The 14,410-nt window shown below is 44.6% G+C and overlaps 1 protein-coding gene across 1 annotated transcript in view; it reads right to left on the bottom strand.

Annotated features, from left to right (window-relative positions):
• LOC126175240 (juvenile hormone esterase-like) overlaps positions 1 to 14,410 on the bottom strand; it is a 170,181-nt gene that overhangs the window by 83,507 nt on the left and 72,264 nt on the right. Inside the window, exon 2 of the mRNA XM_049921879.1 lies at positions 7,204 to 7,347. Within this exon, the coding sequence (XP_049777836.1) occupies positions 7,204 to 7,347 (144 nt within the window). The remainder of the gene's footprint in view (positions 1 to 7,203; positions 7,348 to 14,410) is intronic.

Below are 14,410 nucleotides of genomic sequence, written 5' to 3'. Positions count from 1 at the left end.
TAAAATGTCTAATTTTCTTCCTTTAGGGGCTTTACGTTAGACTTTCATGTTGCCCCTTATATTTGTAATATTATGTTTCTTGCCACGTAACTGATCTCCAAAGACCAATTTATCCTGAATACTCACATGCTCCTTAAACCTGTAAAAAAAAAGGGTCTGTCTGTTTGCCCAAAATAAAATCCTTGACACTCGCAAAGTCGCCACAGTGTAACTTGAGTCTCAGTTTCGATTTTAATGTGTCAACAGAACTAAAGAAAACCTAACGTTAGTTTTTTGAAATTGATGCTCTATTCTGACACTTTCCCTCTATATGCAATAGGAACAAATTTCGTCTTAATATTTGATTTTATATCATTTTGTTCTACAGTGCTGTTATCTCAATTGTTTTTACTAGATTTTTATTAATATTTTTGTACAGATCATGTGATAGACCATCATGGCACCCATTCACAACAGTGATGTGTCATCGGCTCTCTCTCTCTCTATACTTTCATTGTCTAATGCTAATTTTCCGGTCCTACGTTTGATGGTATTCAAGTATGTCATCTTATATCGCATCGGATGGTATGATTCATGATTTATAAACATATCTATGTTTGTAGGTTTCCTAAAAATGCTGAAATACTGCCTATAATTCCGTTTCTTTATAGTTATATCTAAATAGTTGGTGGTCTTATCTTTCTGAAATGTAAGCCCAGAATGGCTTACCATGAAGGGCAACTAAACGGGGCGTATAATATCATCGACGTACCGCTATACTGTGAGAGCGTCACGTATTACAACCAAACTGGTCCTGCTATGAGATGATATGGCACTCTATAAAAATCAACAGGGATTCTGCAAACAGAGATCCTGCCAAACTCAGCTCGCTCTGTTCCTCGATGAGATCCACAATGCCGTAGACAGCGGCGCTCAGGGGTTCCATACTTCAGGAAGTCATCTGACACCGTCCCTCACTGCCGTTTAGTGAAAAAAAAGATCTTGTCGAGTATCGGAGCAGATTTGCTACTGGATTCAAGAATTCCTTGCAGACAGAGCTCAACGCGACTCTCTTAACGTAACAAAAGCGACAGATGTGAAGCTAATTTCTTTACCCTCAAGGAAATGCGATAAGACCGTTACTGTTTACAATATATATAAATGATGTAGTAGAAAGTGTCGGATGCTCTCTAAAGCTGTTCACAGATGGTGCGTTTGTCTATAACAAAGTAGCAGCGCCAGAAAATAGGAACGATTTGCAGAATGACCTCCAGAGAATTGGTGAGTGGCGCAGGCTGCGGCAGTTGACCATGTAACATATCGCGCATACATATGAAGAGAAATCCACTACTGTATAGCTACACTATTGATGGCCAACCGCTGGAAACAGATCTGCTGTAAAATATCTAGGAATAACTATCCAGAGTGACATTAAGTGGGATGACCACATAAAACGAATAGTGGGAAAAGCAGATGCCAGACTCAGATTCAAAGGAAGAATCTTAAGGAAATGTAGCTCATTCACTAAGCAAGTGGCTTATAGGGCGCTTCTTCGATCGTTTCTTGAGTATTGTTAATCTATCTGGGATCCCTGCCAGATAGGGCTGATAGGAGAGACAGAGAAAATGCAACGAAGAGCGGCAAGTTTGGTCACGGGATCGTTTAGTCGGCTTGAGAGCCCTACGGAGATGGTCAGCAAACTCCACTGGCAGACGCTACAAGACAGGCGTTGGGCATTATAGAGAGATTTGCTACTGAAGTTCCGGGAGAACAGCGGAAGAGTCGGACAAAATATTCTCCCCCCCCCCCCCCCCCCCGACACACATATGACCACGAGGAGACAATTCGAGAAATAAGAGCCAATACAGAGGCTTACCGGCAATCATTCTTCCCACTCGCTATTAGCGAATGGAAGAGGATTGGAGCCCTCAGTTAGAGGTACAAAAGTATTCCCTGCCACACACCATTAGGTGGCTTGCGGAGTATAATGTAGATTACCATCACTCCTGGTTGTCGGGCAGTATGGGAGATGACATTTAGGCTGATATCCAACAGCACTCCGGGGGCTCTCCAGACACTTCACTGAAAATCGGTGCCTGGAGTCTCATTGAATGGAGCAGAATTGTCTTCAGTGATGAGTTCCGCTTCGAACTGAGCCCCGATGACCGTCTCTTCCTAATTGGGAACTCTTGGAACATTATGGGCACAGTACTCCAGCCATCTCGGGATTTTGATGATCTAACGAGTCAATTGGGTAGAATTTGGCACGATGTCTCTCATGAGGACATCCAGTAACTCTGCCAATCAATGCCAGCCGAATAACTGCTTGCATAAGGGTCAGAGCTGGATCAACGCATTATTGACTTACTCAAATTGTGACGCTTTTTCTCTTGAATAAACAAATCATTTTTTTCTGAAAATGTAATCATTTGTTGTCTGTACATGTACGTTACATCTACCGATTTCCGTGTCATTCGGATAATTCCTTCACGCTGCGTCGTTTCTTCTGTCTTAAAGTGTATTTCTTATCAACACTTTTGTGGCAAGTGTAGGGCTCCTACAGTCTGGAACCACGCGGCCGCTGCAGTCGCAGGTTCGAATCCTGCCTCGGGCATGGATGTGTGTGATGTCCTTAGGTTAGTTAGGTTTAAGTAGTTCAGTGGATGGACAAAAATATGGAAAGACTACGATAATGCTTGCTTGAACATATATGCAGATGCGCTGTTGTATATGGCCACGAACGGCATCTGTGCAATATCTTCAATGTCTTGCAGGTCAGTCGCGGTCACAAGTGTTCTCTGTACTTGTGAGTGTATTATGTCGGATCGAAGCCAATTCGAACGCGGGCAAATTGTTGATGTCGTAACCAAGGGAGCCGAGGTGTTTGGTGATTCAAAAGGTACTGTATCGAAGATTTATACCGCTTGTACGAAAAGCGAAAAAACATCACCCGTTAAGTCACAACGCGGACGAAAATGTGTGTTGAGTGCTCACGATAAATGGTCTTTCAAAAGGATTGTGACGAAAAATACAAGCACGACAGCTGCAAATGTCGCTGTAGAATTAAAAGTCGCACTCACGAACGCTGTCAGCACCAAACCACCAGAAGTAGGGAACGGCAGGGCGAGTTGGAATTCCAAAACTACTTATCAGTGATGCAAATTCCCCTAACAGGAGAACCTGGTTCCGAAGACATAAAACACGGACAGCCAAGCAGTGGAAGAAAGTCATATGGTCGAATGATTCTTATTTCACAGTGTTTCCAACGTCTGGCCAAGTTTACATCTCAAGAGCGAGACACTGCAGAGATATGCAGATGATTTTGGTAGTCGTATCATGATATTCCATGGGCCCCATATGGTCGTTCGCGCATGTGGGTGTATTGCAGCATGTCTTCACAAGACATCCTGCCTGTGCTCAATGATATTTAAGTCGAGGGAATGGGCGCGCCTTAAATGGGCACGCCGATCCATTTGCCGAATATCCTCTCGGTCCAAGAGCGATGTGATCGCGCATTGTCAGCAATAAAAATTAAGTCAGAGACGAATGCACACGTGAAAAGGAGTACAGTGTTACAATAACATTGAATGGTGACTTTACCGTGTTCAAAGATTTCGAGGTCAATGTGCCCATACAACTTTATGCTTTCTTACGCCATAACACCTGGGTCACCAAAACGATGATGTTAGACAATGTTCTTGGGTGCATTACGTATCACCTATCGTCGTACGAAGGTACGTCAGAATCACTACTCATACTGAATCTGCGAGTGTGAACAGAACACAGCCTACTAGTCGTTCTCCAAAGAGACCATCAAGCAGTCGCCGTGCCGCAGCGAGTCGTGAGATTGCGTGCCTTCCAGTCCTGTTAAATGTGGTAAGAAATACACCCGCTGTTTGACGTGGATCCCTTCTCGCCTTTTGCACAATAAAGTAGTCATCTCCTGCTGTAGTTGTCCGTGGTCGATGTCCTCCACTCCTTCGGGCTGCAATGCCTGTGGTTCGGAACGCTCTTCATTAGCGTGAAACAGCGCTGTGAACAATACCAAACTCCAGCGCTACACTTGTCACACTTTGTTCATTTTCCCAGTTCCTGATGATTTTTCCCCGTGTGAAATCATCCGGACGTTCTCTGCCGGACCTGTTGTAACGAAGAACAGCACCACACCGCCACTGCTCTCTGATTGACAGGCGCGTATTTTCCCGGTCCTTCAACCGCTTCGTGTTACTGGCCCAACCCCGTTTGGTGCCATGGTCACACTGACCGCGCACAATGTGAACGTTGCTTTCTATGCGTGACTGGGAGACCTCTGCCAACATGCTCCCAGCACTTCACTCATTTCCATCGGGTTGATAATATGTTACGTTACTTTATCTACCTCGTCATTAAGTTTTTCAGAGCAATATATTAAGGGATATACAAAAAATATTGTGGATTATGGTCATAATCTTACCAGGTTTGTCAGTTGTGTGTCACGCGTATCTGGGCTGAAGAGTGGCTGTAACTCACGAATAACCATCTTTGGTCGGAAAAAACCTGTTGTTAAGATAGAGGCACTCTTCTTCATGGTCACTTTGATGTGCTGAAGAGGCTTACGAATAGGTCACACGCTCATGACACTTGAGCTAACTTCTACAATGTGAGGACCAACGTCTGCTGTGGGTAGGTAACAGTACACCACATTTTACCTGAGTGACCTTACATCATGATTATAATAGAGGACAGTATCCAGTTATTGGAAGATTTGCTCTTAATTGTAAATAACCTTGAGATGAATATGGTGCAAATTTTAAAATTCTTAGTTTCTATATATACTTTTAAGTAGAAGGTTTCAGTATATACTCGTATATTTAGGATAGCTAAATCATGTGTGTAGTGTCTAAGAGATCAGTCAATTTCCTGAACTGCTGTTTCTATTTTTAGTTCTGTTCTTCTAAAAATATATTTCATCGTCACATTCTCATATCATTACCTGCTAGTTTTTAAGTTATGTGTGTTTTTGGGTAATAATGTGTGAATAAAAATAAAAAGTAACAGTCTAAATCAAATTATCTTTTATTTTTATTGCTGGTGACCGGTTTCGATTATCCTGACCATCGCCTGACGGCACTTAATTTACCCAGATCGGCCGGTATTCGGAGCCACTGAGTATTACTGTAAGCAGCTGTCACCATCAATTTGGAGCAGTTGGTGATGGTTACCTTGTGGTATTGCTCCAAGCACCTGCTACCCTCCTCCATGCACCGTACGGTGGCTTGCAGAGCATCGATGTAGATGTGGATGTACTCATGTGGCCTGCGTAAATTAAGTGCGGGGAGACGATGATTAAGTTAATTGAAACTGGGCACCACCAACAGAAATGGAAGAAAACGCCATTTAGGCTACTACTATTTATTCTGATTAATCCAAAAACGCTGAACTTCCAACAGGTTCCCAAAATTTCTTAACTGTGTATATCAATATAAAAGACTAAGTAATTTTTAGCTACTGTTACTTCGTTTCCATTTTAGATAAAACCACTTCCTTCTTTATGCATCTAAGCTACACTCCTGGAAATGGAAAAAAGAACACATTCACACCGGTGTGTCAGACCCACCATACTTGCTCCGGACACTGCGAGAGGGCTGTACAAGCAATGATCACACGCACGGCACAGCGGACACACCAGGAACCGCGGTGTTGGCCGTCGAATGGCGCTAGCTGCGCAGCATTTGTGCACCGCCGCCGTCAGTGTCAGCCAGTTTACCGTGGCATACGGAGCTCCATCGCAGTCTTTAACACTGGTAGCATGCCGCGACAGCGTGGACGTGAACCGTATGTGCAGTTGACGGACTTTGAGCGAGGGCGTATAGTGGGCATGCGGGAGGCCGGGTGGACGTACCGCCGAATTGCTCAACACGTGGGGCGTGAGGTCTCCACAGTACATCGATGTTGTCGCCAGTGGTCGGCGGAAGGTGCACGTGCCCGTCGACCTGGGACCGGACCGCAGCGACGCACGGATGCACGCCAAGACCGTAGGATCCTACGCGGTGCCGTAGGGGACCGCACCGCCACTTCCCAGCAAATTAGGTACACTGTTGCTCCTGGGGTATCGGCGAGGACCATTCGCAACCGTCTCCATGAAGCTGGGCTACGGTCCCGCACACCGTTAGGCCGTCTTCCGCTCACGCCCCAACATCGTGCAGCCCGCCTCCAGTGGTGTCGCGACAGGCGTGAATGGAGGGACGAATGGAGACGTGTCGTCTTCAGCGATGGGAGTCGCTTCTGCCTTGGTGCCAATGATGGTCGTATGCGTGTTTGGCGCCGTGCAGGTGAGCGCCACAATCAGGACTGCATACGACCGAGGCACACAGGGCCAACACCCGGCATCATAGTGTGGGCAGCGATCTCCTACACTGGCCGTACACCACTGGTGATCGTCGAGGGGACACTGAATAGTGCACGGTACATCCAAACCATCATCGAACCCATCGTTCTACCATTCCTAGACCGGCAAGGGAACTTGCTGTTCCAACAGGACAATGCACGTCCGCATGTATCCCGTGCCACCCAACGTGCTCTAGAAGGTGTAAGTCAACTACCCTGGCCAGCAAGATCTCCGGATCTGTCCCCCATTGAGCATGTTTGGGACTGGATGAAGCGTCGTCTCACGCGGTCTGCACGTCCAGCACGAACGCTGGTCCAACTGAGGCGCCAGGTGGAAATGGCATGGCAAGCCGTTCCACAGGACTACATCCAGCATCTCTACGATCGTCTCCATGGGAGAATAGCAGCCTGCATTGCTGCGAAAGGTGGATATACACTGTACTAGTGCCGACATTGTGCATGCTCTGTTGCCTGTGCTTATGTGCCTGTGGTTCTGTCAGTGTGATCATGTGATGTATCTGACCCCAGGAATGTGTCAATAAAGTTTCCCCTTCCTGGGACAATGAATTCACGGTGTTCTTATTTCAATTTCCAGGAGTGTGTTTGTAAGGGCGTTAAAAACTACTGTGCTGCTCGAGCTATATACACAGACAGAACAACCTGTGTGACTTGGAAATTTGCTTTTAATTGAAAAAATATAGTTATTAATTCGAAAAAGGAGTCTGTCACTTGATGGGAAGATACAACATACATTGATTATTGTGGTCCAATCAAGTGGAGCTGATAACTAAAACAAAATAAAACTAAACATAACATATATCATGGTCGCATAAAAGTAGAAAGCAATGAGAAATGTACCGCTGGTGTGAAGACGTTAAGGTAGAGACAGTCTTCCGAACCGGTTGGATGTTGTTTCCGCAAGAAGACGTTCTTTTGCGTGCACAGAGGGCCTGCTGTCGTAGCATCTCGGATATGCACCCACGGCTGCGGTGGCTCTGGAGCCTGGAAAATACAAGTGACATGACTGAGAGAACTAACAATACATAAAAATCTGTAGTAATTTTTGAGTAGACGACAGAGTCGTATATCTCTATATGTAATTAATGTTGTCAAGAACCAAAGAAATTTATGACTTTACTTGCCAGTGGGCATCGATTTAAATCAATAGTGAAAGTCGAAAATTTGTACAGAGCAGGATTCCAACCTAGATGTTCAGCTTAGTAGGCAGATGCGCTGACCTCTGCGCCATCAATATACAACGGTTTTTGCAAGTGCACGGACTGCCCTAGCATGCCTTCCGTCAGACTCAAATTCTGAATTTCTCCACACACTACTAATATATCGCCCATTATCCTCAGTAATCTCAGCATTTTGCTGACTCCCATGAGAGTTTGAGGTTGCTGTGCAACCATACTGAAGTTATCAATTGATAGACCTCACCTGAATTATATATGTGGTCTCTTACTGGAATTAGCAAAATGTCGCGAGTAATGAGGATAATGGGCAATAGACGCTACATTAGTATGTGCGGATAAAATGAGAATTTGGGTATGACGGGAGGCACGCTAGGATAGCCCGTGAAGTGGTCAGCGCATCTGGCTGGTTCGAATCTCTGTCTGGCACAAATTTTCAGCTATCCCTATTGATTTAAATCAATGGCCCCTGGCAACTAAAGTCATTAATTCCTTTGTGTCTTGACTGATTCATAATGGTTGCAGGATCGAAATTGTGTCTGTTCTTTCGGACATGTCCAAAAGAAAAGGCACCACCTTTATAGTTCAAATACTCTGGAAATATTCTGTCTTCCCTTGCATTCGGGTGGTGTTAAGTCTGTGCGGCTGTTGAGAATGCACAACGCCTAAATCCAGCAGTTTGATACTCAGTTAGGCAGGAAATAACTTCTGTGACAGACTCTTTCTTGCTGTAGCTAGGTTATTGTCCAAGACCTAACTGTTGCACAATGCGATAAGGACAGTTTTACTTTATTTATATAAAGCATTTTGTTTTGCAAATGTAAGCTACACTCGGGCAGTACTGAACTAAGTAACTTTAGCTTAATACAGTCATGTACTTCATTCTTGTGATACACACTGCAGGAAACAGTAGTACACCCTTTTAGAGGTTTCCAAGTCACACAAGATTCATCGTTGCAACAGTGCAAATGGAGTACATGAAGTGATTACATTTACGGATCAATAGCACAAGTGGTTATGAGGTATCAGGCATCGACCCATGCCGAAACAACCATATTAGTATGTGGTGCAGCCTCCACAGTCGGCAATGCAGGCACTGACTGTGGCATCCAGTCGATCGTACCGATGGTAAGTAGCGTTCTGGGATGCTTTCGCTACGTCTACTTGGCCTGTTCACGTACGAGTAATTCTGTAAGATTTGTCGGTTAACGAGTGACACGAGTCAGTTCTAGTCCCATCATATCCCACACGTGCTCGATTGGAGACAAGTTCGGAGTTCAAGCTTGTAGGGAAGTGGCTGAGCGTCTTGCAGAGCACGTTGAGTTTCACGGGCAGTGTGTTGGCGAGCGTTACACTTTCGGTACAATACATCACGTTCCTGTTACAAGAACAGCAAAAAACTGGGCCTAACAGCATTGTGTGCTGGTTCTACATCTACATCTACATCCATACTCCGCAAGCCACCTGACGGTGTGTGGCGGATGGTACCTTGAGTACCTCTATCAGTTCTCCCCCCTATTCCAGTATCGTATTGTTCGTGGAAAGAAGGATTGTCGGTATGCCTCTGTGTGAGCTCTAATCTCTCTGATTTTATCCTCATGGTCTCTTCGCGAGATATACGTAGCAGGGAGCAATATACTGCTTGACTCCTCGGTGAAGGTGTGTTCTCAAAACCTCAACAAAAGCCCGTACCGAGCTACTGAGCGTCTCTCCTGCAGAGTCTTCCACTGGAGTTTATCTATCATCTCCGTAACGCTTTCGCGATTACTAAACGATCCTGTAACGAAGCGCGCTGCTCTCCGTTGGATCTTCTCTATCTCTTCTATCAATCCTATCTGGTACGGATCCCACACTGCTGAGCAGTATTCAAGCAGTGGGCGAACAAGCGTACTGTAACCTACTTCCTTTGTTTTCGGATTGCATTTCCTTAGGATTCTTCCAATGAATCTCAGTCTGGCATCTGCTTTACCGACGATCAACTTTATGTGATCATTCCATTTTAAATCACTCCTAATGCGTACTACCAGATAATTTATGGAATTAACTGCTTCCAGTTGCTGACCTGCTATATTGTAGCTAAATGATAAGGGATCTATCTTTCTATGTATTCGCAGCACATTACACTTGTCTACATTGAGATTCAATTGCCATTCCCTGCACCATGCGTCAATTCGCTGCAGGTCCTCCTGCATTTCAGTACAATTTTCCTTCCAGAAACACCAAAGGTGAGCGAGAGTTGTAGCTTATTGCACCCCAGATCACGAGGCCTGGGATAGGGTCAGTGTATCTGGAATGAACGCCCTCTACGAGACAGCGCTCACTAGATCTATGTCGTACGCGCAAGCGACCACCACTTGCATGCAGGTAGAATCTGCTTCCATCGCTGAAGACCACGGCGTGCCATTCCATCTTCCAGGTGGTACTCTGATGGCACCAGTCGAGCCGTGCTGTGATGTAAGTGGAAGGCGGGCTAGAACTCTGCGTGGCCGTAGTCCCACTGCTGATAACCGGTTCACAATAGTTCGTGTTGACAGGTCTGGGCTTACAAGCTCTCTTATCTGTGCTGCGATAGCTATACGATCTGCCCCTGCTGTCGTTACAATACGACAATGCTAGGGGGCGTATGTGTTGCGTGGACGTCCAGAACGTGTTCAAGTGACCAAAGTTGCACAACTGACGCAGCACGTCCAACTTGTTTGGCAATTCTCCGGAAGGACCATCTTCGCCACTCGGAAGGCCACAATTTGACCCCTTCCAAACTCGCTCAGTTGGCATTAGGAAGCACAAGTGCGTCTCCATGGCATGTTTGCTTGCTTGCTTCACACGTCTGCACCACACTGAGCCTTCTGTCTGTAGGCATTCCCTGATAAAGGGTGTACGCAGGTTTTGCTCTGGTAGCTATACCACTACGCTACCTACTGGCGGACGACGTTGAAACCATTACCAATGCATCTCCTATCTTCCAGATAGCATATTCCTCGACATTCTTACAAAACTTTTCCATCCGCAGACAAAACCTACGGCCCGGTAGATTGAAGCGAGCTGAAGCTGAATGTCTCCAGAACGAAAGTCGGCAGGCATCTACAAGGTCGTGCTGACAAGTAGTGCCTCCCATTTTTTTTTTTTTTTGGGAAAACTCTTAAAGCTTTTTTAAAAAAACGAACTTTATTAACATCCTATATATTTAGTCTTCATGTTTATTTATTTATTTCTCATCACAATAAACGTGGAGACGAATAAATTTCTCCCAACGAGAAACCAGTTTGTTTATACCGTTCCCGTAGAACGTTTGACTTCGTTGACGGCGTCATAACCTCATCTCCGCTTGCACCGCTTAATCTATTTCAGAGTGAAGTACCTTAAAAGTGTTCTTTAAGTTTGGGAAACAGATGAAAATCGGACCAGCCAAGTCGAGGCTGTAGGGAGGATGATCGATGACTGTGAACTCATAGCGTCGGATTGTTGCAGGTGTCCAGCGCCCGTGTGTGGTCTGGTACTGTCATGCTTAAGGGGAGAGCATTCTACGTGCGCCCGGTTAGAAACACGATTACAGCACGCTGTCTCTTTTGCACCGACATAGTTGCGTTACACAGCACCACATTACACGCAACCATACGGAGCCCTTTAGTGGCAGATATTTGCAACTGGTGCCAGCGAAGCGGGAAAGTCTAACGAGAAATGTTCATGATATGTAACGCCTCAACAGATATTGAGGGCAGTATAAAATGTTTGGATGCATTACTTTTCAGCACGTCTTTGTTCAGATGAGCTGCAGCGTGGACCTAGTATCTTCCTCCAAAGAAATAATTTACTCATCAAAAAGAAAATGCGGGCAAAAAAGGTAAGATGTCAGAAATATTATCCGAGACCCCATTAAAAAAAAACATCGATTCGAAGCTAAGGCCAAAAACTTTTCATTGTCGAGCTGTAGTAAAAAATACAATGACCTCCACCGATAGAAAACTGGATTTAATGTCCAGACATTTCATTTGTGATCTCATTTAAGTAGCTTTTCTTCTGACTGGAAAATTTTATCAGGAATTTGTATTTTTTACTCTGCCTAGTTCACAAGTCTCAATTGATCAATAAATGAAATTTTATTGATTGGCGACTCCATGGAGTGTTCTGTGCACCACGACCAGATAATGGATATAATTGGAAGGAGAAACAGCATTGGTCGTATTTTTTTTGTTTTGTTATCCGCAAAATCGATTTTCGGTCACTTAGTGACCATCCTCAGTGCTGTAATATACAATTAAAAGTGGTAGGCACTGGTATCAACAAGCTTAGAGCGATTACATAAACTCATTTTGTATTAACAGTAACTGTTTATGCTGAGGAAAAAAACACATTACATAAATGTATACTCGAAATTGAAAAAGGAACAAATGAACATCACATTTTTCTTATTTCAGTAATAATTCGCATATTTGCTCTACCAAAAACGCACTCTTAACCCACGGCCGGATAAAACTGCGCATTTGCATTATTTTTGTGCTAAATGGGCATAACGGTTGAAATTATATATAATGTGTGTTCTTTTCGGACAATGTTATATTATACCAAAAGTCAGACGAAATACCAGTTAAAATATTACTGTAATCTATTAAGATAAAAAAAGCACTCCGTCTTCAGGCCACTCGTGGCCTACCGGGACCATCCGACCGCCGTGTCATCCTCAGTGGAGGATGCAGATAGGAGGGGTGTGGAGTCAGTACACCGCTCTCCCGGTCGTTATGATGGTATTCTTGACCGAAGCCGCTACTATTCGGTCGAGTAGCTCCTCAATTGGCATCACTAGGTAGACTGCACCGCGAGAAATGGCAACAGCGCATGGCGGCTGGATGGTCACCCATCCAAGTGCCAGCCACGACCAACAGAGCTTAACTTCGGTGATCTCACGGGAACCGGTGTATCCACTGAGGCAAGGCCGTTCCCTGTAATCTATTAAGATACCTTTTGTAAATTACCAATTGAACCGTAGGTGCGCAATCTGGTCTCAGTACTCTTATTTCTGTAAAATGTTTCGTGGTATCAGCATTTTTGGACACATTTTCATAACATTATTGTGTGTTTATTGTTCAGAATTGTAAGTTAAGGTGAAGACCTTGCAATTAGATTAGTGTCATACGTCCAATATACTGTGCATTGCCTTTCAGTGCAGGGCAGGCTGGAAGCGACGAACAGCTCATTGTTTTGTACTTCATTGTATATTTACTGGTCCAGCTTTAGCTTGCAGCACACTATGTACAAGTGGTGTACATTGCAAGGATTTAGCTTGTGATGGGAGGTAAAAAGAACGTTAGCGTCTAAAATGTAGGCAGACTTTGTAAATATGAGTAACAAGCTTAAAAACGTAATCACTAAAAGAGAGATACGGATAAGCCATATCAAGGGAATACATACGGCATAAAAGAGGATCTTGAAGACCCAACAGCAGAAATATGACGTAGTCTGCAGTGAAAGAAAAGGAAACAGTTCAAACCGAAAGAGGATTAGAGTAAAATAAGACACAACAAAAATATTTTAGGAAACAACAAACACTAAAGAAAAGATTTAGTGAATATCTTCAAATAACAGAATTATGTGAAGCAAAACAATGGGAAAGGTCTGCCAAGGTATATAGGCCACGAAACGTCATAGGGAGCAAACTGCAAGTCTGAGCAGAAAAGTCACATCTGCACTCCAAATTTGGAAGGATGAAAAGTAGGAACGCCAACGGCCTTGCCGCAGTGGTAACACCGGCTCCCATCAGATCACCTCAGTTTAGCGCCTTCGGGCTTGGCTAGCACCTGGATGGGTCACTGTCCAGATCTGCCGGGTGCTGCTGGCAGCCCTTGTGAGGTCAATTGAAGACCTACTTGACTAGGAAGTAGCGACGCCGGTCACGAAAACTGACAACAGCTGGGGGTGTGGTGTACTGACAACATTCCCCTGTGTATTGGCATCCGGTGACGCCTAAGGGCTGAGGATGATAGGGCGGCCGGTCGGTACCGTTGGGCCTTCAAGGCCTGTTCGCACGGTATAAGGCACATTGTTTTCAACATTAGTATCTTATATTAATGTGGTGTGCGTACTGTAAGACCTTTGGTACACCCACCATCAGATTATTTGACTTGTCGCTCTAACGAAGTAGGCGAGTGTCAGCAATATGTCTCGTGGTCTTATTGTGGCGTGTTCATCTTCCGCCATTAGGTCAGTCGATAGAAATGCCACTTGCACGCTTAGAGTAGCAGATTGACGGCGACCAACTTTAAACAGAACTTGATTAATTTTCACACACATTTATTAAAATAATAAAAAGCGTAGACATTACGTAACTTGATTCTGGATGCTGTTTACAACTGACAATCTGAAGTTCCTTTGGTCTTGGTACATTAATCTTATTCTCACATATCTCTGATACTTGACAAAGTGTCTATTCATTTATCTTCATGGCTATGTACAGGAATATGGTAATCTTATTAGGCGCAGACTGAAACTTGACTATAGACTGGTGCAGACTAATGCAGACTCGTACAGACTGACTAATCGGAGGTCTGTACACTCGTTATAATACCTCGGGTGTTCAGGTATCACTGCGTGAGCGTGATCCGCGAGGAGAAAAGGTTCTACATTAGCAGCAATCTCATTGGCTGCGTTACATATTAATACGTGGATCGGTGGAAGCAGAATTTGGTCCGTCTCTAAGGCAGCGCCATCTCCTAGTGCGGAGACGGACGAGCACTGCGCCTGCGCTGTTGTGCTTAGCGGGGCGCGCTCTAGTGGGAAAGTTGTGTACACGCTGACTACACGGAACTATGTACAAAACAATTAATTATTAATGTTTAGAAGGTAGATAAAAGTATGGAAATAGTGAACGCCGTAGGCTA

The sequence above is a fragment of the Schistocerca cancellata genome, chromosome 3, assembly GCF_023864275.1.
Source record: "Schistocerca cancellata isolate TAMUIC-IGC-003103 chromosome 3, iqSchCanc2.1, whole genome shotgun sequence".
Lineage (NCBI taxonomy): Eukaryota > Metazoa > Arthropoda > Insecta > Orthoptera > Acrididae > Schistocerca > Schistocerca cancellata.
The sequence above is the reverse complement of the archived record's forward strand: the minus strand, read 5'-3'. Positions and strand labels throughout refer to the sequence as shown.